At 37.4% G+C, this 26,963-nt stretch overlaps 4 protein-coding genes across 7 annotated transcripts in view; 3 read left to right on the top strand and 1 right to left on the bottom strand.

Moving 5' to 3' along the window:
- The window catches only part of LOC108973930 (barH-like 2 homeobox protein), a 12,970-nt gene extending 6,842 nt beyond the window's left edge, over positions 1-6,128 (top strand). Inside the window, exons 2-3 of the mRNA XM_018941451.1 lie at positions 5,105-5,621; positions 5,727-6,128. Of these exons, the coding sequence (XP_018796996.1) occupies positions 5,105-5,621; positions 5,727-5,949 (740 nt within the window). The 3' untranslated portion in view covers positions 5,950-6,128. The remainder of the gene's footprint in view (positions 1-5,104; positions 5,622-5,726) is intronic.
- Positions 6,129-19,886: 13,758 nt separating this feature from the next.
- Positions 19,887-20,925, top strand: LOC108973929. The gene is made up of 2 exons (XM_018941450.1): positions 19,887-19,977; positions 20,047-20,925. Exons 1-2 carry the CDS (start codon positions 19,949-19,951, stop codon positions 20,861-20,863), a joined length of 846 nt encoding a protein of 281 aa, XP_018796995.1. The 5' UTR covers positions 19,887-19,948; the 3' UTR covers positions 20,864-20,925.
- A 532-nt stretch (positions 20,926-21,457) lies between these two features.
- On the top strand, positions 21,458-23,254 carry LOC108973924 (zinc finger protein 622). The gene is made up of 3 exons (XM_018941444.1): positions 21,458-22,148; positions 22,217-22,588; positions 22,650-23,254. Exons 1-3 carry the CDS (start codon positions 21,645-21,647, stop codon positions 22,998-23,000), a joined length of 1,227 nt encoding a protein of 408 aa, XP_018796989.1. The 5' UTR covers positions 21,458-21,644; the 3' UTR covers positions 23,001-23,254.
- Positions 23,255-24,230: 976 nt separating this feature from the next.
- Positions 24,231-26,963, bottom strand: part of LOC108973956 (serine/threonine-protein kinase minibrain) — a 64,977-nt gene continuing 62,244 nt past the window's right edge. For all 4 annotated transcript variants that reach the window (XM_018941506.1, XM_018941507.1, XM_018941504.1 and 1 more), the window contains one exon: positions 24,231-26,708. In XM_018941506.1, coding sequence (XP_018797051.1) covers positions 25,426-26,708 — 1,283 coding nt within the window. In that variant the 3' untranslated portion in view covers positions 24,231-25,425. The remainder of the gene's footprint in view (positions 26,709-26,963) is intronic.

Here is a 26,963-nt window from a genome sequence, read left to right as displayed (position 1 = left end):
TCTCAGGAAGTACTCGACCGATTTCAATGAAATTCGGTACATAATATTTTCTTAAACCTGATGACATGTACAAAATATGTGTGAAATCGGTTCACAACCACGCCTGAAATCTCGATTATCATTTTATCATGCGAGAGTATAAACTGTTCGGTGACACCCGAACTTAGCCCTTCCTTACTTGTTTTGCTTACTATTGATATGTAATTGCTTGTTTAGTGCTGTAACGTGACTTTTTGTTCAAATTATGACAATCAAAATCGAAAAATCTGAAGTATGTTCATTTGAAGACATGTTAACCAAGCCATATTAAGCTTAATGGTAATAAAATAAGGATAAATAAAAAACCACGCACATATGTGTAACACCCTGTAGGAATATTATAAGGCAATAATATATCCTGCAATCATTGCAGGAAACTGTAAGGCTGATGAGGTACTTCGGTCTTACTCATCATTCTTGCGGCTCACTACAGCATTGTAGGGCCTCAGACCAGCTCAGAGAGCGTTGGTCAACTACAAAGAGCTGCGCGGTCGCATGGTACTTTTGACCCAGGATAAATCGTAAGAAGTCTTACGAACTCTTGTCTCTTAGTTAAATGCTACTTCAAATAGTTGTATGAGTTCTTACTGGACACTGGATTGGACACTGGATACCAATAACATCAGCTGTTTGGAAAAATATGAGATAGAACCATCTCAACGAATATCTTTGCCAGAGGAAGGCCAAAACACTTCGGATCTCATACTTTTAGACATAAAAAAGCAACTATATAGATGTGATAGGTTCAAGGCGCTTAACTAATGGCTGATAACCAACTAGAGCAGATTTTTTTATACCCTGAACAGGGTATATCAATTTTGTCACCAATAAATGATCATTATGTTGAGCTGATTCGATTTAGCCATGACTATCCGTCTGTCCGTCTGTCTGTATATATACGAACTAGTCCCTCAGTTTTTAAGATATCGTTTTGAAWTTTTVCMAAYACCATTTTCTCTTCAAGAAGCTACTCATTTGTCGCAACTGCCGATATCGAACCACTATAACATATAGCTGCCATATAAACTGAACGATCGGAATCAAGTTCTTGTATGGAAAACTTTCACATTTGACAATGTATCTTCACGAAAGTTGGCAAAAGTTATTTTCTATGGCAACAATATAATCTCCGAAGAAATTGTTGGAAAAAATTGTTCAGATCGGTTAACTATAACATACAGCTGCCATACAAACTGAACGATCGGAATCTAGTGCTGGTATGGAAAACTTTTGCATTTAATAAGGTATATTCGCGAAATTTGGTATAGATTATTTTCTAAGACAATAATGTAATCTCGGAAAAAATTGTTCAGATCGGTTAACTATAACATATAGCTGCCATACAAACTGAATGATCGGAATCAAATGCTTGCATGAGAAACTTCCTCATTTGACGATGTATCTTCACGAAATTTGGTAAGAGTTATTTTTCATAAAAATAATGTAATATCGGAAGGAATTATTCAGATCGGTTAACTATAACGTATAGCTGCCATATAAACCGAACAATCGGAATCAAGTTCATGTATGGAAAACTTTCACATTTGATGTGGTATCTTCACGAAATTTGACTTGGATTACTGTTTAAGGTAATAATATAATCTCCGAAAAAAAATTTCAGATCGGATTACTATAGCATATAGCTTCCATACAAACTGAACACATAATTACTAACAGAAATGCACCTGTGAAGGGTATTTAGCTTCGGTGCAACTGAAGTTAACGTTTTTTCTTGTTTTTGTCTAACTTCACAAAGAATTCTACAGAACATCTAAGTGTAATTTCCGCAATCTTGAGGGATCAGAAATTTAACATAATTATACTCTAAAGCAAACAGAAAAATCTAATCTAATGAAGGTAATCTTCTTTTAAATTTGACCAAATTATTTTTTGTTATAGATCCTTTGTAATCACTGTCGTTACGATTTAGACAAATTTCTGAATTTATTCCTCAGTTCTTTAACTCTTGCTATGGCATCAAGCAGTTATTAACACTTTTAGGAACGATTCTAAGACAAAATCGACCCATTCTGCCAAATTAATGCATTATAAGGCAAAATTTATTACTTTTCATTATATCACTTCTGAATTTGGGAAAACGCTCACGGAATTTTGTTTTTCCTTACTATGACTTTTCGACTTAATCGAAACAAATTTATTAAAAGAAATTATTTTATTACTTACCAAGTCTGCAGTTTTTTCTGCTGCACATTTCTGCTTCGAATTTTTTCATTAATGCGCTTACGAAGTTTTCCGAAGTAAATCTGCAATAAAAAATATTTCAAACCAAGTTAAAACATTTTTCAAATTAGAGTCCGATGAGGTCTATTAATGTAAATATGTATAGCTATACCAATAAGTACATAAAACATATGTGTCTTGGAACGCATCATGCAAGTTTTTTTCAAAAAAATCAAAGGTGAGATAACCCAAAGTAAACACATTCAAATCTATGTAACTTGTAAATAGGGGTTAAAATGAAACTTATCGAGTCTATAGTAAAATGCTTACACACACATATTTAACTATATACGCAAGCTTTCCAGCAATAAGCATATGTATGTATATAGCTTAGCTGTCCTGCTGCGCGGCAGACACACGTGATAGCCTACGCATTTCTTTGCCAGCGCAAGTTGCCTGCCTTCACTCTGGCTGGCTGCTTGACTTCGGTAAAATTAGAATGAATACGTACGAGTGGCTTCAAACGAAAAACGCTTTTAGCGAAAAAATTCCAGCAGGAAGCAACAATTGAATTGACTATCAAGACGGCACGTGAATATAATCAGCCTGCGGTGTGGTGAGTGGCGCAGTAGATATACTTCGACGACGAGTACATGTACACATGTCCACTTACCATACACATACATGTCTATCAGCGCGGGCATGAATGAGTGTCTATGTTTAGGTTTTAGGGTTACATCCACAGGATATACACATATCTCCGGCGGATATAAATAAAATGCTGCTGCTTTTTATACGTGTATAACTTTTTTTGCGAGGTTTTTTTTTTTTTGGTGCACAAATTGAGGCAGTCAAAGTCAATGTAAAGAGGTTAAAAGGCTGAGATGCACCAATTTATAAATACATGTAGACATAAGTGGCAGAGCACGAGCTCGTCTAGTTACTTCAAGTGTTGCCTAATGGATTCTTCGATCTAAGTTTTTTATTGCTTGCTTTTCGCATTGTTTTGTGGGCCAAAGTGCGCAAAGCCAAATGTGCAGGCTTTGGTAGGTGGGATGTAGCAGCTTAAGTGCGTTCGTTCACTTCAAAAAAATTTGTAAAAACACGAATTATTCGCAAAATGTAGGAAAACAGCTTAATCCAGGAGCGCACTTTTACACACTAGATATTATAGTATGATAGTACCGAAAACTTCCGCACTTAACACCCGTCCATTGACAAAAGTATGAGATAGTCGATTTGCACAAACTTTTCATGAGGCGAATTTTTCATCAGCAAAATCGCATCGCCATAGACAGGAACCGGTAGTAAACAATTGATGCAGAGCCCGTACTAATAGGTAGATGCATAATAAGCTCTAAACTAAGCTCCCAGCGCTTCTGGCGAGTTACTGTCGATGTCTGTGGCCTTACGTTGTCCAGGTGGTATAGAAATCTTGTCTGTTATTGGGCAAAGCTATCCGCTGCTGAATTTGATCATAGGGAAAAGCTAAAACTAAAACCGCTTCGATGATATATTATCCTTCTAACGCCTCGTAGCATTACCCGATCGCACTTATACAACGCGATATACAGATTACTTAAGTACTCTATTGGAAAAATAATGAATTCTTCTTCTTTATTGGCGTAGACACCACTTATGCGGTTATAGCCGATTTTACAACAGCGCGCTGCTTGTAGATGCCAATTGTCGGCAGGTCCTTCTCCACCTGGTCTTTCCAACGGAGTGGAGCTCTTCCTCCGGCGGGGAATGCGTCGTATACTCCCAGAGCTTGAGTATACTAGATTGAAAAAGTCGCACGACAGAGCGTCGTCTCACCTGAAACCTCGTTTGGTATCGGAGAGGTCCTTTCCGATCCTGACGGAGCTTTTGGTCCCCCCGTGAAAAGGACATCAGAATCTTCTAATATATAAATATGTTTGTTTATATGTTGACTTTATTTGCGTAGGCGTCTACCGAAGGAAAAGCATATTCATATTACTAGCCGCATGTGCGCTATTTTTATACGGACGAACGTTGCTGCACTCTGCTTGGGCGGTTAAGCGTTTACACGAGCAACACAACGGGATACTAATGAGCAAAGTAGCGGTTGTCGTCACAGCGCTGCCTGGCACCAATGTCGGCAGCAACTGCTGTGTTTGCACACGAAATTTGACTTCCTTTCAATTCGTAGTTGCTTCTCTGCTTAAATGTATAAAATTTGTATTGAGTTTAAATAAAAAAAAAATTGTGAATGTAGTAAAAGTCCTTCTACTAGCGACGCGGAATGCCAATTAATACGATCTACACCCATTCCGCTAGCTTAGTTTTCCAAAACCTCAACAAAAAATAGCTGCAGCTCCATGAAAGCTCCACTTGTAAATTTGTAAATATTTTCGGGAATTTAGAATTTGTTGAAGGTCCCTAAAACTTGGTATCTTTTCACGCTATCACCGTAAATTCATCACCTATCGCTTTTGATCTTGGGAGGGGTTACTTATTAGGTATTCACAGCTAACGTAAGGACGTAGACTGTCAACGATTCTCCAAGCTGTAGTCCTTGGTGGACTTAGCTCATCCGCACAGAGTTGTAGTTCAAAGTCTTACATATGCAGCCAATGCCTTAATAACTCTGGTCAACGACCAGTTTAATAATAAGAAAAGCTGGAAAGGCTTCTTACGACTTACTTGATTAAAGTTGTCGCGTTTCTCCAAATTTTATAAAATTTGGTGCGACTGCCATACATAAGTATGCCGAGTCAAGCTCGCATTTAAAAAGTTCCAAATCAAAATATTCATATTTTCTAGTCATTATCCTTATAATATTTCAGCAAACTAAAGTGTTACCTTTAAGAAAAGTGTTTCAAATATCAACAAATTCCTATAATCTATTTTGTCCTTACAGACTCCGATTTGTCCGATGAGAACTCAGAAATTGACATCGAGGATCGTTCCTCACCCGATTCGGATATGCTGCACAGCCATCACTATGGAACGGCGGCCAATAGCAGTGCGCAATTACACTTTATGGTCAACGAGTCCAGCGTGGAGTCAAATCAGCATTCACCAAATGCGGATGAGCGCGGCGCTCATCGCAACACGAACAGTAACCCCAACGGCAATGCGACATCAAACACAAATAATCAATTAGAAATACAAACTGGACACATGCAAACACACGGCTATGGTGGAAGTGGTATTGGCGGCGGTGATCATATGCATCACAGCAAGCTGGGCTTAAATTTGAACAAGAGTGGACGCAAGCCACGCAGAAGACGCACTGCCTTCACACACGCGCAACTCGCCTATCTCGAACGCAAATTCCGTTGTCAGAAATATTTATCAGTGGCCGATCGCAGCGATGTGGCAGAGACGCTCAATTTGTCGGAAACGCAAGTGAAAACTTGGTATCAGAATAGACGGTAAGTCACCGGCCTCGCGTTTTGTTATTTTCATTGCTTTTATTTGTTTATTATAAAAATCTCTCAATTTCTCTCTGTTCTTCATTGTGTACTTTCTGTCAACAGCACGAAGTGGAAGCGTCAAAATCAGTTGCGTCTCGAACAGCTGCGCCATCAGGCGACGTTGGAAAAAGAGTTTGTTAGCGATGGCGCTTCCGGCGCAACGCTGGGCTGCTGCCCGACGGGCTTGTCGACCTTTAGCTCAACGAATCCGTGCAATTTTCTTACTTCAGCAGCAGCGGCGGCGATCTTTCGTAACGTTGGCTACGTGCACGGCTGCCCGCTGTAAACCAGCCGACGCAATTAGTGTAAATTTAATTTAGCTAAGCGAATTTTTTGTATTTTTTCGTTTTTTGCTTTAATTAAATTGTAAATATGTGTTATTCACTTTAAGTTACTGTGCAATGAAGAAATATATTTATGCGAAATTAATTTTAAAGCAACGGAAATTAAGATTACTGTGCACAAAAGCGTATGGTTCGATTAGAAGTTGATGTAATGTGAAAGTAATAAAAATTAGTATAAGAAAAAATAAATTTAATTGCTGTTATTGATAGAATAAAAATAATAAAAACATCACCTAAACGAATGGTGTATTAATTTTATTAGTGATATGGGTATTTATAGGTAATTTGAAGAGTTTAGTAACACTCTGAAATTGATGGTGTGAAACTTAGTCGAAACTTACTGCCATTTTGACAACTGGCTGACGTTGAATGAAAATTGGATTAAAATTCGATAACCCAAAGTAAAAACCAAAATTTAGCTCAAACATCAGTAAGGCGCCTCAAGACATTCTAATTTAGTGCTTAGAATAGGTAAAACTTGAAGATCTTTGAAAAGTATAGAAACGCTTTAAAACTGATGGTGTGGAACTTAGCTTAAACTGATGAATTGAATTGAAGAAACTGAAAATTGCTTTAAATGCAAAAATAAAATTTAAAGAAATTGTTTACGCTCCAAACTCGATGAGACGACTCCAGTTATGCTGATTTAGTGCTCAGAATGGGTGCAACCTTTCAACAAAATTTAACATCTCGAAGACGCATGGAGACTTATCTGCCAAGAAGGTCTCTATTGAAGCCATAAGTTTATAGAAAAAAGAAGACATCCACAAGGTATGTAAAAAATACGTGTTCATTATTAACTATGATACGTCCAGAAACTAAACGCGCCCTTACACACCCTTTATACCCTTTGTGGTTATTTGTTCCACCAAGGAGATATTCTATAACTTTTCCTTTCCTACCATAAAATGGTTGGTGTTACCATTTGATTGGTAAATGCACAAGCTAAAATTTTTCTCCTCTCCCTCACCACCAGACACACTTCTCGCTGAATCTTTTGTATGCACCTTATTCCGATTAAAAAATTATTTCAACCATAAAAAGTTGTTACATGCACCACAAAGGATTACAAAAACAAAAGCGTTTTGAGTTGGTTATTTGCGGTTTTACGTTTTTCATTAAAAGTTCCACAGCTTCTGTGGTTGCGGCACTCAAGTGAAGCGGCGTTGGTCTGAGTTGAGTGTTGAACTGTGAGAAATACCTTACAGTCTTCTGCCACTTGTGAGTGCAGGCGAAAAAAGTGGTCTTTACATATGCGCGAGTTAGAGAACGTATAAAAATATATTGTGATATTCAAAGCCCTCTATCGAAGAGAAAATTTTTTAACTGTTCTTATCACGCAGAATATTTCTGCTGTTAAACTTTTGAGCCGGTTTTAACCTCTTTTTCACAAAATTGAAGAGGCGTAAAGCCTTTACAGTAGACCAAGTTGAGCTCTTGAAATAAAATTCTTTGCGATTTTGGAAGTTTTGAGGTAAATTGATTGATTTTCGTGGCAATAACGAGGTCTTAGGTTGAAACAAAATCTCATGGAACTTGGTTCTGCCCGCCTCTTTACTTTACTATTGCTGAGAACTGAGATGACAACATTCTAGGCAATCTACTTTTTATCTATAGAGAAGCTTGGGAACACGGACCATCTTGGTGCCGGTTCTAATCGACTGGATCGGTAGATTAGTTCTCAAAGTTATGAAAATCTGTACGATCTATATGAAATAAATATATTAATGCCATAAGCTCATGCTTAGAATTTCTGAATTATTCAAGTGGAGCCCGGGAGGTGGGTTCTGCCCGCTTACACATCACTACCAACTACTTCTGAGAACAGACATGACAACATTCTAGGCAACCTACTTGTTATTTATATGGAGAATTGAGAGCACTGACCACCTTGGCGGCGATTCTAATCGACTGGAACCGTAGATTAGTTCTCAAATATGTCAAAGCCTGTACGGTACATATGAAATAAATATATTAATTACTATAAGTTCATGCTTATAATTTCTAAATGTACAGTCTAATAAGTCTAACAGAAGCTCGGAGCACAGAAAATCGTCATGTTGGTACAAGAGAACTTAGAGAGGATCCCGAAAAAGTGACTAGAATATGTCTGTTTGTTTGTCATGCTTCAGTGTGAATCTTAGTTCTCTTTCTGTCGATCTTTGGAAGTCTAAATAACCTTAAAAAGTCCTTCGGAAAGTCAGCAACATTGGATTTTTAGAGATTTTTAGATATGAGTAAACTTTTCGATCTAGCTTGATATTATTTCCCAAGCATGGTATTCAAGCCATCTTTCGCTACCTGTAGTTTTCAAGGCGTTCAAGGTTTACAATGGAAGTTTCATATGTAGAAACGATAGGTAATACATTAGCCATGGTTATTTCGTGTTATTTGTTCATTAAGTCTTACTAACACGTGGAACTTCCAAAGTCACAAAGCTACTTCTTTATTATGACTGCTGATAGAGTAAAATGGTTGTTTCCTGTTATTAAGACTTCAATGACACTATGCGTTAAGCAGATGCACAAATCTACCACTATGTTAATTTTCAAATGAGTCTGGCGAAAGATTTTTTAAGTGGAAGTATTCTCTTTATTAGTATCTTCCTCCATTTTCAGAGTGTGATTGGTTCGACAATAGCTTTGACTGGCAGTTCTACTGGTGGACGTTCCAAAAAAAAGTTTGGATATACTAAAATTTAATGGATTAACTCTAAATTTATTAACTTTAACTGTATCATAATGAAAATCTGCCAAACCAGGGTTTTTACATATACTTTTTCGAAAGCTCTTATTAAGGTTTCTAGACTGATTGAAGCTGAGTGAAGGATGTTGCGTTTTCAAAGGTGGAAACCAAACTCGCGTCAAATTCTCACACCTTTCCACACACTGATTCTAGTTATTCTCTGTAAAAGTATCATTTAAGTCAACCAAAAGGTTGGGTTAGATATGGAAATGTAATGGACTACGGAAGCACCAACATTTACGATATCCGCCTACCGCGTCGGCATTACTGCAGCCCACTACGAGGTTCTATGAGGCTTGTGTATATTTTTTACTTATAGGAATATTATACATAATTGTACATGAAATTGTTGAATAGGTGTATATGGCATGTTATGTATGAATACCTTTTTCTTTGAAAAAAAAAAAATGGTTTTGTAAAAATGCACTTCTAAAATGGAAAAGATACAAAATGTAGCCAACTGGAAAACAACCAACAAGCATGCAATTATATGTGCTGCACAATAAAAAATGCAACAGTATACAATAATAATAACAACAGCAACAACAAGCCGCACAGTGATACATTTTCATGCATATTTACACCGCAATGCGATGCTTGCGCGCTTCAATGGAATGGGAACGTCGGTAAAGTGAATGCAATTGCAAAACGCAGGGTTGCAACGTAGTGAAAGCCACTTGTAAATAAAATCGAATGCATACTACGTAGCTTCGTATATGTATGCGTGCATATGTATTGCTGTCAAACATAAAAATAAAATGGTGTAGAAAATTTGCATGGCTTTGGCAGATATTTTCTTACTACTTTTCACATTTAAACGAGGCAAATTGAATGGCGAATGTCGAGTGCCGACTGCCGACTACCACGCTGAAAAGCGTGAATTGTTGCGCGCGGTGGGGCGCCAATGTATAGTATATATGAAAAAGTTCTGAAATAGAAATTGCGCGAGGCAAAATGAATGCAATGCGAGGCTACGGCAAGCGCTAATTAAAAGCAGCAAAACTGAAGGATGCTCCAGGAAAATCAGTGAAAATCAACTGCAGGTGAATTGGAAATAAATTGTAATGAGCGCAGCAACAAAAAAAGTAACGGAAGATATATGTACATACATAAGGTATAAGCATATACACAGCAGCGCGCAAAATAGATGTTAAGTAGAAGGAAACTAAGAGAAAAATGTGGCGAATAATCAGCGCTTAATGTTGCAAATTATCTGCAGTTTGCTGATAAAAAAAAACATAATAACGCGCAATAAAATTGGCGTAGTGAAAATGTTGAAAAAAAATATACGCGCAGAAATGCATTCATAAGCTTTGCATTGCTGGCAACATAATACAAACGGTTAAGCCGTAAACTTTGCAACAGTCGCGCTGTTTGCAGCTTTATTCGCCTTTTATGCGTCGGCCAACATCGATTATGGCTAGAAAATGTTCCATGAAATTGGAAAATTCACTCAAAGTTAATATATTGAATAACAATGTGGAAAATATCTCAAAGTGAAGGGTTTTCAAAGTGTTCAATAGCCAAAATACCACTGAGCTGCTTCGATATTACAGTTATACTAATGGTTGTGAATGGAAATGTATGGATCGAACGCTGTTAATAGCAGATTATAAACTACTTAATCTATGAAGAAATAAAAAAAAATGTATATAAAGAAATAATTTGTGTATTAAAGTTTATAAGCTTAGCTTATGAGAAATGACAGCTTACAAGCGATAATTCAAAAAAATCGAAATCCTATCAAAAAACAACGAACTGAGGTCTCTAACTATACTCTTTATAAGAAAAAACAATTCTTATCTTACGGGCTTTTTCGGAGACTGCATTTAAGGGGTTACATGGGTTTCACAGTTTCAAAAAATCTAACAAATTTTTTGTCTTATTAAATTCTATAACATCTCTAGAATATTGTCCTAAATTGTCAAGTTGATCCGACTAATAGTTTCGGAGATACAACCTAGAAAAGGTGGACGCTCGAGGTCGGGTATAGGCTGAGGGTGCACTAGGTAAAACTTTAAACGCGTTTTTCTCAAAACTATGTTTTCATAGTCGGTTGTCAATATTTCACGCGAACTACTTAACCGATCTTAATGAAATTTTACACAGGTCTTCGAGATATCATTTACAAGGTTACAAGGTAATTACAACTATTTAAAAAAAGTTTCGAGAAATTTTCATCGCAATTTGCATTTTTTATAAAAACGTCTGCCAAAAATTCAATTTTCATTTTTTTGTTTTCCTTCGCCCAATACCTAGTTTATTGCCTTTACTGAAACACCTATTTTTAATTTTTATTTGAGATGATCCTGAAAGAAGTTCTGCCGACAACGCGGATGCACCTTTTTTCCGAGGGACTGCCGGAAATGGCGTCGTAATGACTGGCATTTTCATATTTTTTTTTTATTTTACAAAATGTTTATTAAATATGAGTCTTTTAAATAAAAAAAAAAATTCATTAAAATATTAAATTTTTTACATTTAAAAAAAATTATTGAAAAAAGGCGGTTTTTTGCCCAAGGAAACCCATGCAACCCCTTAAAGAGACTTTTTGAGGAATGACAGCTAGCAATCTATCAATCATTGAACTCTAATCTCTAACTGTATTCTTTATAAGAAGAAGCATATTTTATTTGGCAATCATTTCTTGAACCCTTGGTTATTTCGAATTGTTGGGGAAAGGTCGCTCTTTCCATTTCGACTACTTTCTTCGTTAGATCAAACTGGGTTTGCGACCTGTCACAAAACGCCCGCCATTAAAAGGAAACAACAGCCTCGGATGAGATAACCCCATTTTCAGGACGACCACCGCAAACGGATTAAGAATTACGATTTAAGGACATGCCCCTGGAATGTCTGGCTCCTTAATTGGCCAGTGAGGCTGCCCAGCTGGCTGAGACGTCCAAGAAGTCCGATGGACGGGAAAAGGACTGAGACGAGTAGTCCTTGTGGCATTTACTACAGTGCCAATATAAAGGGGCGTAAATTCGGTATGGGATTCGTGGTGACAAAGAGACTCCGTCAGCGAGTCCTGGCATTCACCCCGCTGGATGAACGTCTAGCCACAATCCGGATGAAAGCGAAGTCCTTAAACATATTGTTAATTTGTCCCCACGCTCCGACATAAGAGAAGGGCGATGTGAACAAAAATGTCTTCTATGAGCGCTTGGGGCGCACCTATGAAAAGTGCCTCGGCCACGATGTCAAAATCGTGCTTGGTGACTTTAACGAAAAGGGTAGGCAAAGAAGGTAGCTTTAGCACAACGGTAAATTCAGCCTCCATAATGAAGCATACCCAAATGGGTTGAAGCTGATCGACTGCGCTGTTCAGCGAAATATGGTTATCTTCAGTACTAGATGTCAACATATAAAAATTCCTCAAGCTAACTGACTGTATCCGAATCGAAAAGCCACCAAACAGATCGATCATGTTATGATAGACGGAAGACACGTCTCCAGTATTTTAGACGGGCGTACGCTCCCAGAGCCTAACACCGACTCGGACCAATGTCTTGTTGCAGCCAAGATGTGCACACGTCTCAGTGCAGCAAAAAACACACGTCTAAAAACACAAGCAATGTTCGACGTGGAGAAGCTGCAATCACAACAGACAGCCGAACGATTTTCTACTCGACTTGCCATTCTGCTCTCTGAGAGCAATCATCAGCAACTCGGCAAGGGAACTGTAGGATGGCATTTATACCTCCTTACCAGCTCCAAACGAAACCATTGGTTTTCGTAAATCGAAAAGGTCGATATATGGTGCAGGAGAAAACTTTTTATGGATGAAAAGGAGGAACAGAGATGAAGAGAGATGGGAGATCGGAAACAATTCCTCCAGGGCTCAGATTTCTTTCTCTAACAATTCACAACCATCATCCCCAGACAGCGATTTTCTCCCTACGGCTGTAGGTAGGATTCTCTTTCCAATAACCGTGTACGAATTTGAACAACGGTTTATTTAATGCCTATTAGCCGCGCAGTGGCGAACATCGATGCCCAATTCATTACTGACGTTTGAAGTTCGTAGTATATGGAGTTATTTAGGGGCTTGGTTATCCTATGCCTCAATCAAGAAGTGTTTACTATCTAACGTTCACAGGAATTTGTTCCGTCTTGAAACTGCTTTATTTGATAGAATGATAACTAGGGCTAGAAGCACTCAAAAATCAACCTTGTTTGGCAGAAACCTGCTTACAAGTCATAATTACTAGAAAGCATACAGACATTTTTCAAAATCGTTAACACAAATTCACCATACAACTTGCTGCGACGCCCTTAAAGCAACAACAACTACCTCAATTACCAGTATATGAGGAATTATGCTCCTCACATTGACACGCAAATTATTTTGATCTTCATGCCTCAAAGCACAAATACAATTTGTAACAATTTTCCAAACGGATAATATTGTAGCAAACATTTTAATAATCGTTCAAACACACACATATATACATGCATACATACATATACAGTTATATGCATACAAATAGATGTGAGCACTTGAGTGGCAGAGTAAAATGAAACCGCAAAACGAAGTTGCGCCAAACAGTCAAGCAAACATTTATAAGTGACAAAAAGGCACAGAGAGAGAACGCGAGCGAATAACAGGCAAAACTAAACAAATCAAGCAACAATGCGCCGGAGTTTGTTTGAAAAGCTACAAAAGGCGGTAGATGTGGTAGCATACGCACAGGCGCAAACTCCTTTGCGAATACTCACACAAGCCCACACAGCCAAGCACATGCGGCCACCGCAAATTGGTGGTGTCTATACAATTTTTACGCAATATGGCGAGCCCTTCAGCCGGAAGTCGAGTGCGGTGCACACTAATGATGACATAATAGCTTGGCATTTGACGTGCCTGTTTGTTTGTGTTATTATTGTGTGGGTTGTGATTTTATTGCTGTATGTGGGCAATGTAATTGTTATTGCTTTTTTGTTACACGCCATGTCGTTGCGCGCACTGATGAGACCAACCGCTGTGCTTGCTTGATTTCGCTTGATTTTAAAAGTAGAAAAGTTTAAAAATCATTAAAATCAAGTGCCGCAGGTTAGAAAGAAGAAAAACGAAAATTATACTCGTATTATTTACTGTTTGCGGCAGTTGGCAAATTGTTCGCCATCTTTTTTTGTTTGCATCATTTATAGCATTCTTTTGTGCATATGATTTATATAGAGTAGAGGCGTGACGGAATTAAAACAAAAAAGAAAGAAACCTATACTAACGCAGAAAGAACCTATACTAACTCCATTATGTCTTGAGGTAGATTTTTTGTTCCGAAAATAGTTTGGTATTCACGTGGATTTTTTTGTTGTGGACTTTAATATTACCTTAATTCGGTACTTTTAGTCGAACTCTAAAGTTTTTATACCCCGAACAAAGTATTGTAAGCTTAACACCAAGTTTGTATCACCCGGCAGAAAGTGTCGAAGGCCTCACAGGTACATATATACACACTTATATAACAGATCGATTGAAAATTCTCCGGCCTACAATAGCAAAACACATTTTTTTGGAACATACCTTTTTTTAATTAACATAGTTCCCTTCAAGGATTATACACTGATTATAGCGACCTTTCAACTATTCGATACCTTTGCTACAAAAGAGACCTCAGTTTCGGTGATCACCTTTTCATCCGACGAAAATTTCTTCCAAGCGAGCATTATTCTGCGGTCTGAGAACAGTAAATAGTCGCTGGGGCCAGATCTAAAGAATACGGCGGGTGCGAAAGTCCGATTCGTGGATTTTTGTTATCGTTTGCACTGACTTGTGACACGGTGCAATGTCTTTGCGAAACAGCACTTTCTAACTTTCTTCAAATACGGTAGATTTTCGACTAGTTCGTCGTCCAATAAAGGAATGTAATATTCGTGGTTGATGATCCTTCCTTATTCAAGGTAGTTAATAAATATTATTCCAAGCGCATCCCAAAATACAGACGACATAAACTTGCCAGCCGACTGTTACGTTTTTCCAAGCTTTGCAGCAGGTTCACCATGTGCAGCCCTCTCGGATGGCGGTCGATTGGACTTCGGAGTGAAATAGCAAATATATCTAATACTAAGACGCAAAAACTAAGATTTGTTATGCTTGAACATTTCGAAACACTGCTCCGAATCATCAAACTCGACGTTATTTTTAGTTAAAATATTCCTGAAAAATATGATGGACACGTTCACTTGATATCTTAAGAGTGCCTGCTAAGTGGTATCTGGATTCCACTTTTCGGCCATTCAAAATTATTAAATGGACTTTTTTGATGTTTACGTCGGCAACTACCTCTTTTGACCGTCCACTGCGTTCACCGTCTGCGGTGCCTATTTCACCCCGTCTTAACTTAGATACCAATCCTTGATGATTCATTTTCCTCGGTAGAGTCCAGAAACTCATCATCAAGCCAAGTTTTTGCTTCCACTGTATTTTACACTTCAAAAAGCCATATCTTTTCAACACGCGAAATTAATTTTTTCCATTTTTTTTCACAATAACAAAAGTCGCTCCACCAACTAATGATCCGACAGCTGTCAAATTTATACATGCGCCTTTTCAAGGGTAGGGCTAGCAAAAACTCATATAAATTTAATTCTAGTAGAGCCTTTTATGTGTCAGGCCGGGATCTGTTTAATTGATAGGTCAAGTGATTAGTCCGTCAGTTTTTAGGATCAGCCAATTTTGTAAAGAAATTCTTTTAACGAAAATATGTATATCTCAATTAAGTGAAGACTTCATGCGCTTTATGGTTTACGATACCGTTCGTGTGGTCGCTTTTGTTTACTTTAGCCTAGGGGTTGGTGTATTCGCTAATCGTAAGCAAAGGTTTATGACTTCGTTAAAGGTAAACAAAAGGGTTATTGAACTTGGTGTTTCTAAAGGTAACCAAGAGGTTGATTTTTGACTAATTGACCCCTATCAAAGGACATTAATCTCAACCAAAGTTCACTGATCTCGGGGTTGTTGTCTTCGCTAAATGTAAACATAAGATTGTTGACTTGGAAAATATCGGTCTATTGTCGGCCATAACGCATCTAACAACAACTACATATTTGAGAGTTCAAAATGATAAACTATACATATATTTATTTTAGTTATATTTTCGTATCAACGTTCTCAAGCAGATATACAAAGATCCTTCCTACATTGTAAATATAATATGATAAATTAGCAGGATTATCTTTATCGTTAACAACTAATCGCTTTGTTGAAAAAATTCGTATGTGAAACTTAAACAAGCCGCGGATAATTAGAGAGCTTACCAAAAGTCAAGAGTATCGCAAGCAATATGCGCAAGTGGTCAGGGGTGAGTAGTGAGTGTCAAAGAGTATGACAACACAGTCGCTAAACACACCCATGATGACAATACGTTAAACATACGCCCTCTTTTGTAGGAAGTAGATTGAAAGCGCTTGAATGCAGGCGCAAACACAAATGTATGATTATACAACAGCATGGAAAAGGCAATGAAGCTGTAAAGCGTTATGTAAAAAAAAACAACAACAACTGCTCACGATAGGTCATGAATTATAAGCAGAAGCATAACTATTAAGGGTTTAATTTGCACGTGCTTGCTATACCCTGAACAGAAATTATTAAGTTTGACGAGCTGAATTGATTTAGACACATATGTAAGTCTGTCTGTAATTGGTATACGTGCACTAGTCTTTCAATTTTCGAGATAACGATATGAAATTTTTTATACGTTCTTTTCATCTAAGGAAGCTGCTCATTTGTCGAAACCGCCGATATCGAACCACTATAGCATATAGCTGTCATACAAGCTGAACGCTTAAAACCCCACGTTTCCACGACTATCGGGTCGAAGTAAACGCAATGGACCCGGATTTTTATCCGACCAAGGACTGTCAGTTCGGCATCATTCTTCGAAATTGCTTCAGGAATGTTTTCTACCGCTGCAACAACAACATCAACAAAACTGATTATCAAGCTCTTGTAAGGTAACCTTTTCATTTGTAAAGGGTATTGAAATTCGGCACAACTGAAGTTAACGTTTCTTCTTGTTTTTTGTTGTAATTTTAACAAATACATATTGTACTTTCGTAGTTGTGTGTGTGTGTGTGTGTTTTTTGTTAGTTTGTTCTTTGAAATCATGAAAGAAGTCCGTGTGCGCATACATGGAAACCGATTATTACTCGTGTCTTTATTGTTGCTTTTATTTTCTATACTTATGCTAATGAAAGGGCACTTGTTGTAACAAATCTCTGCTTTTGTATATTTTACGCTTAATTTAATGCGAATTGATGTACAAATTGATGAAAAGTCACCACCTCAAATTGGAGTTACCACTGTATTAGCAAGCCTGCAATGAATTTAATGCCTTTCCTGGCGTTTACTGTTGTTGTAGAACGCCAGAGGTAGTGTAAAAAATACGGCGATGTGGTTTGGCACACTAAAAATATTTGGCAAATATATTTAATGAGAGGACACTTGCCGCCGCAAGCACATTTGTCACTTGCCACTTGTCGCCACCGTATAAATAACGGATATATGCTCATGCACCCTTATGTTACCATGCATTTTTGGCTTTATTAATCAGCTTTATTGTTTGTTTAAGCGCAATTACTATGCTTTCACACTACGATGCGATGGGTGTAATGCAGCAACAAAAAAAAAAAATTATCAAATGACAACCACTTATTTGTAAACAAAAATGCTGTGTCACTCAGCTGAGCTGAGTTACGGATGTTTTGTTGTATGTGTGTGAAGGTAGATCACGCCACTAGATAGCGGTAATACTTTGATTACAGCTGTTTGACATTTGTGTTTGCTTTTTTTGTGAATATCGCTTTAATTGCATAACAAGTGCACTCTTAAATTGGCAGATAAGACATTTGAAAGGCAGCAAGGCACAAGAGCGTGTGAATCACATGAATATGGGAAAATGTAATTATTTTATGTGAAGAAAATGTGCATATGTACATAAGAATGAAATGCATTCAAAAATATATATGTACATATGTATACTCTTCTGTAGGTTCACTGCACTATTTTAATTACTGTCACTTGTGTATACAATATAACTGGAACTTCACATACATACATATGTATGTATATATGTATRTAAGTATGTGTAAATCTGACATATTTCTTTTTAATTTGCAAACAAATTGCAATAAAGTTTTCCAGCCGGTTCTTTGTCGTTAATTACTGAAGTGAGCAATGCAACTATGCACTTAAATTTTATTTTATCCAGTAATTATAATAAACCGCTCAAGCGATTTTTCTTGTAAATTGCAATTAAGGCTATAAACACATTTCTTGCGAATGCAAGGCGACTCGCCTGATGAGCTACACTCACGACTTTACTTTCTTGCTATGAATATTGTTAAAGCAAGAAATGATGTTAACTTCTTGAAGAAAAGTAAAACGTCTGCAAAATTTCAGTGCGATACCTCAAAAACTCTGGGACTTGTTCGCGCATATATGTATGTACATATAGTACATATGTGCAGACAGACAGACGGACATGGCTGAATAACTCAGCATGTGATGATCATATACATATGTATGTATATATGCATAGTCTCTCATATTTTCTGCTGGCTTTTACAAAATTCGTGGCAAACTTAATATACCCAAGTTCAGGGTATACAAATTTTCGATTGTAAGCTATAATTTTACAATATCGACATAATTATCGAACGACAGGTATTTAATGCTCCAAATTTGTATCACGAGCAACAAACAATAACACCGATCTCCAATTATGTTAATGTCGCTTAAATTTTTTTTTTTTTTTTTTGTTTTTTGTATCATCATCTAGATGCCAGCAGGCTTCTGGGTAGCGTGCAAACGTTAAAATGTGCAACATATACACAAGAAAAAAATCTGCTTAAATTCATGCAAAGAAATGTCCTTGTACAACTTTTTCACTTGCTTATGAAAGCAAGTGCTTGCAAGCCGCTTGCCGCGCTAAAAATTGTGTGGACAATTATGGCAAAGTTTATGAGCAGCGACGTATGCATATTTATGCATGCAGAAATGTAAGTCGCTGTGCATTTGTATAAATATCTCATTATAAATTCATATTTTGCAATTATTTTTTTATACGCTACCGCTGCAACTGCCATTTTGTTCACTTATTCGCACACTTCGCTGTTTACATACTTTCTGCAGATTTTTTCGGTTGTAGGTGAGTGCAAGACTGCTTTCTTTCCACAAGGTTTTATAGCGTGCAAAATTTTTGCATACATTTACGCGCATATTTGTATGAATTGGTGTGCGCTAAGTGCGCATACCTTTTCCTTGCATTTTGTATGTTTTTTGCCAATTTAAAAAGCGCAGCAGCAACTGCCTAACGAGCAACAACATTCACTTATTTCCTACTTACTGCCGTAAAGGTGGTGCACATTTGTACATATTTATATATTTACGTACGTACTTGTGCTTGTGTATGCATGTGTATTGTTTATAGATATGAATCTGGGGGGGATTACTTTTGATTGCTGTTTTTGCGTGTGGCAACAACTTTGCTGTACCAATTTCTTGAGTGAACTTTTCAAGCTAAAATTGCTGAATTTCTTTGCCATTTATTTATTCATTTTAATTATGCATGCACATGAAAAGATTATCAACTTGTAAACTTATACATGTATGTTGATTATGTAATATACATACATACATACATACATATGGCTTTGCTTTATGAGAGTGTTGATGAAGATCTTGATTGTGGTTGAGGTGCAAACTAATTGACATTATTAGTAAGAAGTTATTGCACTCAGGTTTGACGTTCCCACGACAGTTGGGTCTAAAAAATTATATGTGACCCTGAACCTTCTACAAGTATTTATATATTTGAGACTTTCAGGTCTGCATAAAGAGAAAAAACATGTGTTGATATAACCGAAGACGGGTAATTAAATTCTTACATTAGTACAAAAAATACGAAAATATAAATATATATATCTTTTTGTAATAATAATCTTAAACAATAACTAATTCCAAAAATAATTTGAAATTATTTTTCAATATTTCTATATTTTTATAAGCATTTTGACAATAAATATCTCTACTAACTTTTCTGCTTGAGTGTATTACTAGCAAGCAGCTGTTCCACCAATGTATTGAACATACCCCGCGCATACAAATGGATGCTTTTACTACTTTAAACAGGCGGATCACCTTAGCAACATAAACAAATAGCCGAACAGCCACCTAAATAAGAATATAATATGGAAAGCAAGGACAATCGATCGAAAGAGTGAGTATAGTGCAATTACAGCTTAGTGCCTGTGAAGTCATCAATTGAATAAGTTTTCTTAAATTGCAGCAAACGCGGCAACATGAAAAAATATCGCAAGAAACCGCCAACACAACAGAATAATAACACCTCGTCTAGCTCACAGGTGGAGATAGTGCGTGGTGTAGTCGATGTGGCGGACTCCAGTGATGAACGTTTTGTTTCAAGACGTGGTTGGGCTACTTCACGTCCACCGCCACAAACTCGTCGATATTCGCTGGATGACGAAGATAATGATATGAATGAGGCAGAGTCGGCACAAATGCATGCCGGTGATTTTGGTTTAATGTCACAATTACCCACATCTGTGGGTGGACACTTCCAGTTCTCATCTGAAAAAAATTGGGACACAGTGGAGGGCGAACAATTGTTGGACAGCACTGAGGCTAGTCAGTATTTCACGCTAAATTTGAAATTATTAAATGTTGGTTTGCAAACGATACCATTTTATAAGCGCATGGATTATGCAGCATCTATGTTTACACGCGAACAACTGCAAACGATGGAGAAAGCTGCAGAAGTGGCAGAGAAAAATTATCAAAATGTACTGCATGAACACAAGACGAATCCACGCATAAAAATTAATAGCGGTAGCCGAAAAAGTGGCTCCGGACGGTCACAGAGTAGTGGTAAACAAGTTAATGCGGCCCCAGGTGAAACTAATGTTCCAGATGAATTGGATGAGTTGTTGAATTTAGCGACAGCTGCTGTTACAAAAGTAGACATAAATAGCGGCAGTGGGGCTGGCGCGGAGAATGATGCGGTTACAATACTGAAAGGGAATGAAAATGTTACGGCAAACAAAGATGACATACAGGAATGGTTAGACAATGTGTTGGAGGAGTAGTTGAAAAAATAACTATATATAACTTTTTTTGCAATATGAATAATAGAATTCATTCAAATACATGCGCTGTTCTTATTAATGGTTGTTTTAGTTAGGATTTATAAGATACTTACAATAATCACAAATTCAGCATCCGATTATCTATTTTACTTAAGATTAAATGCACGCACTTCCGGCGGGTACGTAAAACGACACAAAAAAGGAACTTGCTTGCACTTATCACTTATACAACTATACACATAAACATACTTGTTTTCTTTTTACGAATTTTGAGTTTATCATCTTTCAATTATAAAAAATGTTTATTCAGATCATTAAACGCTTAATTTTGATTTTTTGATCAAAGAAATAGTTTTGCCTTTAAAGTAAATCACAGTTAACTAACGTCAAAATTACCGCCATTAGCGCTTTAGTTGCCATATTAATTACTGCGCAATTTCTCTAATTTGCTTTGCAGCCTTTTTTAAATATATTTTTTATCTTTGGTTTTATTAATTTAAATTATCTGTTTTTACATAAAATGTTTTGTAAACCAAAAAATTTTTTGTGTTAACAAAAATTGATTATTCAAGCACTTAGATTATAATCAAAATTTCAGTCTATGTATGTGGCAACGCGAAATAACTGTCATTGTTTCGCAGAACGTGTCTTTGTTTTACTTTTTACTTTTCTCGTGCGTTTTTCCATTGACAATAGTTGTGAAATTTTATTTATTACTAATTTGAAGCCAAATTTTAATTAGTAAGGAATTGGATAATTGTAAGATTATATCAGAAACAATATGTCGGCGTTTACATGTATAAATTGCTGTGTAAAATTTGCCTCGGCGGATATACAGCGAGATCATTACAAAACAGATTGGCATCGGTTTAATCTAAAACGTCGTGTTGCTGAACTTCCAGCAGTAACTGCCGAACAATTCCAAGAACGTGTGCTGCGTATGCGACAAGAAAAAGCTACCGAGGAGGAAGAAAGTCAAATGAGCTTCTACTGCAATGCTTGTCGCAAACAATTTGGCAATCAGAAAGCCCATGATAATCACCTAAACAGCAAAAAACACAAAGAAAATCTATTGCGTTTCGAAAAAGAACATAAAGGCGAAAACACAGAGATTACGAAAAAGAGTGTAGTGCCACAGAAACCACATCCAGCGTTAGTTGCAGCTGCACAAGGCAAGGGAAGATTTGCACTACAGAAACAACAACAGAAAGAAGACGAAGAGGATGAATATGAAGATGTGGATGATGAGGATGACGGAGAATATGAGATTGTGGAAGAGGAGGAGGTATTAACTAGAATAATACAATACGTCCATATGTGTATTTATTATTTACTATTACTATTTGTATATAGACTGGACAAATTGATTCAGATGAATGGGAGAAACTGCCTGAAAATCCACTAAGCGAAAAGGACTGTCTCTTCTGCACACATGTCAGCGAGGATATGGTTGAGAATTTAAAACACATGTCGGTTGCGCACTCATTCTTCATTCCCGACGCAGAATACTGCACAGATTTAGAGGGACTGCTATACTATTTAGGCGAAAAAGTCGCAAATTACTTCATATGTCTCTGGTGTAATGATCGCGGTAAAACATTCTATACGTTAGATGCGGTACGCAAACACATGTTAGACAAAGGACACTGTCAAATGTTGCACGAGGGTGTAGCATTAGCCGAATATGCAGATTACTACGATTACAGCTCCAGTTATCCAGATCACGTAAGTATACATAAATTTCAAACAATGTATATAAAAATTAATATGCAATATAACACAACAGCAAGAAGGCATGGATGTCGATGAGGAAATGGTGCCCGATCTGCTTGATGGCGATGAATATCAATTGGTTTTACCTTCTGGCGCTGTCATCGGACATCGTTCACTGCTGCGCTACTACAAACAGCGACTCCGTCCAAATCGCGAGCTTGTGCCGAAAAAATCGGACCGTCGCCTGCATAAAGTACTCAGCGAATATCGCGCCTTGGGCTGGAGTAACATGCAACAGCAAGCGGCTGCGCGTAAGGCGCGTGACTTACACGTCATGAAGCGCGTACAAGCAAAATGGCAAATGAAGCTTGGCTGCAGGGCGAACAAATTCCAAAAACATTACCGCGCGCAAGTCATGTTCTAAACGAAATGGAAATTATCTTAAAATCAGCTGGCAATGCTTTCAAGTGTTTGTGTGTTAAAACTGTAGTTTGCAAATGTAGTTTTTAAAGTATAAAACAACTCAATTTTTTTTTGTGGTAACTGACAGTTAGCGGCAATGCTCCAAAGTAATTTGTATATATACTTGTATATTGGGCAGCATTGTCTTTTACAATAACGTGAAATATATGAAAAAAATAGTAAATAAATTGCGTTGCTGCGTTTGTCGTAAATCTATTTCGATTTGTATTTTCTTTTACTACGCCTGAAAAGTTTTTGTTTACCGTAAAACAACGGTATCCACTGCTTTGTAGTGGAAAATAAAACTGCAATGGAGATTAATATCTTTTTGACTTATCATATATCATATTTGTATATTTCTTATGAAATATATGTATGTATATATCTATATGTGTAATATAGGCAATGTAATTAAATAATTAGTATTTATGTATGTAGAGATTTTTGCGCACGTAAATGTAGGTTGTTTTTTTTTTTGTGTGTATTTTTTTTTTTATATATTTCTTAAACTTTGCTTTCTGCTGTTATTGTTATGCCACGCGGGCATTTTTCCTAGACGGTCTTAAACTAATAATTTATTTATTAATAAATTGCGAGAAAAATAAGATTTATATGCATATGCAAGTATGTATATAAGTGACTACACTAAAATACAAAGTAAGGTAGTGTCCAGTGGCTGAGCAAAAATATGAAACAAGAAAAAAATGGTAAAGTAGGACGTACGTGGTTGCATTTACAATTTTACAGCGCAAAAACAAAATAATAATAATAAGAAATACAAATATTCTAAATAGAACTATAACTATATATTATTTAGTTAATCTGTGTTTTTTTTTTTGACAACAAATTAAGTTTGACGTTACGAAAAATCGTATACGTGCTGTTTTTTTTTTTTTTTTTTTTTGACAACAAATTAAGTTTGACGTTACGAAAAATCGTATACGTGCTGTTTTACGTTATATAACCATCGAAGGCAGGCAGGCAACAAAATAACTGTATTATTATAGTTTTATATTACAACTAGTTAAAGGTAGAGAAATTGGAACGCATTGAACGAAATCAAATCTGTTCCACAATCTGTAAAAAAATTTTGCTGCCGGCAGTTATTAGCACAATTCCATACGTGCACCAAAGAACATTTTTTATATATGTTTGTATGTATGTATGTATGTAGATCAAATTAATGGGATACTTCAAAATATGTTCCAACTTGATTTCTGATTTTGCGCAAGGTGTCAAAATTGTAAACTCAGATACAAAAATATACGTGTGTGAGGTTCCTATTAAATGGTTGTGGACTGTAAAACAACAGTTTCAACGCACTTTTTGTGTGGATTGCATATGATGTGTATGCAATATAGTGGTAAAGTTTTAAATACAAAGTTTTTCCAAGTAGCGTGAACCTTTCGTGTGGAACGCCTGTGGATCGTAACACAAACTACGCTCAGTTATATTGTAAACATCAAAACGCTATTCAAAAACTAATTTTAAAGTTTCAAACTTTTTTAATTCCGTTCAAAAATAAGTGGAACATAATTTAAATTTCACTAAATTACGTATTATATATGTTGGTTTTTGGCAATTTTCGGGAATTTTAGAATTGCTTGCAAATATTTTATCTAATGAAGACCGCATTTTTTGCGAGTTTTGTATTTAATGTATACCGTATTTTGTTTTACTGTCCACAACTTCCAATTATGTATGTATGTGCTTTCTAAATTTGCTTAGTAACTACATTGATTTAACAAAAGAAGAAGAGAAAATTCATACCTTTTTTATAGAAATTTTACCAAAACTGCTGGACCATTTGTGATTCACGCGAAATAACTGTGTGCTCACTAATGTTTTTAAGCAATTAACTGTTATAAAATTCGCTGAGCAAAATATATGTACGCCAATTGTTGTAGGTAAAAATAAAATTGTCTGTAGTACTTGCAAAAGCTTGGGATTTTGTGTGGAACATATGTGGATGCCAATTTTTGTGAGTTGAAAATAGTGATTTGTGCTCATTCAACTATTAATACCATGAAACTGCATTTATGTTTTGTGGAACGTATGTGGATTGTATATCAATTTCAAATTTTTTAACATTTTTTCATTTATCCATTTCTATTTGAAATAAAACACCAGTATCCACCAACACTGGCGCCACGAACTGCCTAGCCCACACTTTTTATATGGAATTTTGACAATTGTTTACATTTGCGTTTCAGGTAAATGCGTTGTGTGCCTGGTATGATGCTTGTGCATATTTCGCTATTGTTTAACGCATTTTTAAAACTAAATACAAATATATTTATAATATTCATATGTTCGTACACATAGTATGTGTGCCTATGTACATACATATACATAGTATGTTTGTATGTATCATCATTATCAACTAACTAATGAATTACTACAGGACTCTGCTGAACACAAACGCCTACCATAGGCGACGAGGCATCAGCACCGCCGGCGCCGCTAGTGCCACTGACACCACCACCACTGCTGCCGCCGCCAGCGCCAAGGTTACCGCCGACGTTGCTCAAGCCACCACCGGCACTGCCTGACATGCTGGCGCTCATGAGGCTGCTGCCGCCCATCAGTCCACCGCTACTACCGCCACCGACACCTATCAAACTGCTGTTGCTGCCGCTGAAGCCACCTCCCACGCTGCCGCCACGTCGCTGATGTTGCGCGTGTTGTTGCTGTTGCTGCTGCAGGTGGTGGTGCTGTAGCGACATGTCGCCGACGGACATCATATGCTGCACCGGCATTGAGCTGTACATATGAGCTGACGCTTGCGACTGTTGATGCTGCTGTTGTTGCTGTTGTGCTTGTTGCTGCTGCTGCTGTTGAAACAACAGCGAAGTGTAGGAGAGCGGTCCGGAGGCATTGCCAGCCGCGCTGGCTGTTATGACGCTCGAATCGGTCATCATAAGATGGGAGGCAGCCGACGACAGCGGATGTTGCACCAAATCGGCGGGCAGTGAGGTGGGCGCATAGCTGTTGTGTTGCGTGGGCGCTTGTTGTAGCTGTTGTGCGGTAGCGAGGTGTTGCTGTTGTGTTTGTTGGGCAGCATGTGGCGGCTTCTGTGGCGGTGCGATAAAATTGTGATGCGCCGAACGCATGCGAGCACTACTACTGCCGCTGACGACGCCACCACCACCACCACTGTTACTGCTATTTGAGGACGAAGAGGCAGAGGCGGAATTGGACATGGTGCTGATGAAGCGCGTCGGCGGTGGCATCTGCGGCGGATCACAGTCCATGGCATGCGGATAGCTGTTGCTATTATTGTTATTGTTGTTGCTCGGATTGCAATTACTATTGCTGCTGCTGCTGCCAATGCTATTGTGACTCGACGCCGAGGGCGATAGTAGCGCCTGTAGGCCCTGTTGCGCTGCCAGCAGCGCTGCGGCTTGTGTTTGCTGTTGCTGCTGTTGATTCTTATACATCGACTTGGGCATGGAGTACGCAGTGGCGTGTGCAGCATTTCCACGTAAGCCGCTGCGTGCGTGCATCAAACTGTTGGGATGATGCAGACCCGTTAAACTGCTGCTCCCGCTCAAACTGCCGAGGCTGTTCGGTTGTTGCGATTGGCTGCCGCTGTTGTTGCTGTGCGCAGACGAATTGGACGCGGCCAAATTCGAGGACGAGGAGTGCGAGCCAAGATGCAGCAGCATGCCTGTAAAAGAGAAGGAGAGAGAGCGGGACATTTAAAATAGCGGAAAATATGTGCAATCAAGAGAGAAATTAATTGAAGTAAAAGTGATGAGAAATAAAGTTATGTTACTTATGTAAACATGCGTTAAGTAACAGCAAAGAAGTGAATTGAAAGTAAAAAAATTAGTATATGTTATAAAAAAATGGTTGTAAAATTAAATTTTATAACTACTATTTAAAAAAAAATTCGATTAAAAAATTAAAAGTAATTATTAAA

This window comes from Bactrocera latifrons, unplaced genomic scaffold, assembly GCF_001853355.1.
Source record: "Bactrocera latifrons isolate USDA-ARS-PBARC rearing strain unplaced genomic scaffold, ASM185335v1 scaffold_51, whole genome shotgun sequence".
In the NCBI taxonomy this organism is placed as follows: domain Eukaryota; kingdom Metazoa; phylum Arthropoda; class Insecta; order Diptera; family Tephritidae; genus Bactrocera; species Bactrocera latifrons.
This window is presented reverse-complemented; position numbering and strand designations above follow the sequence as displayed.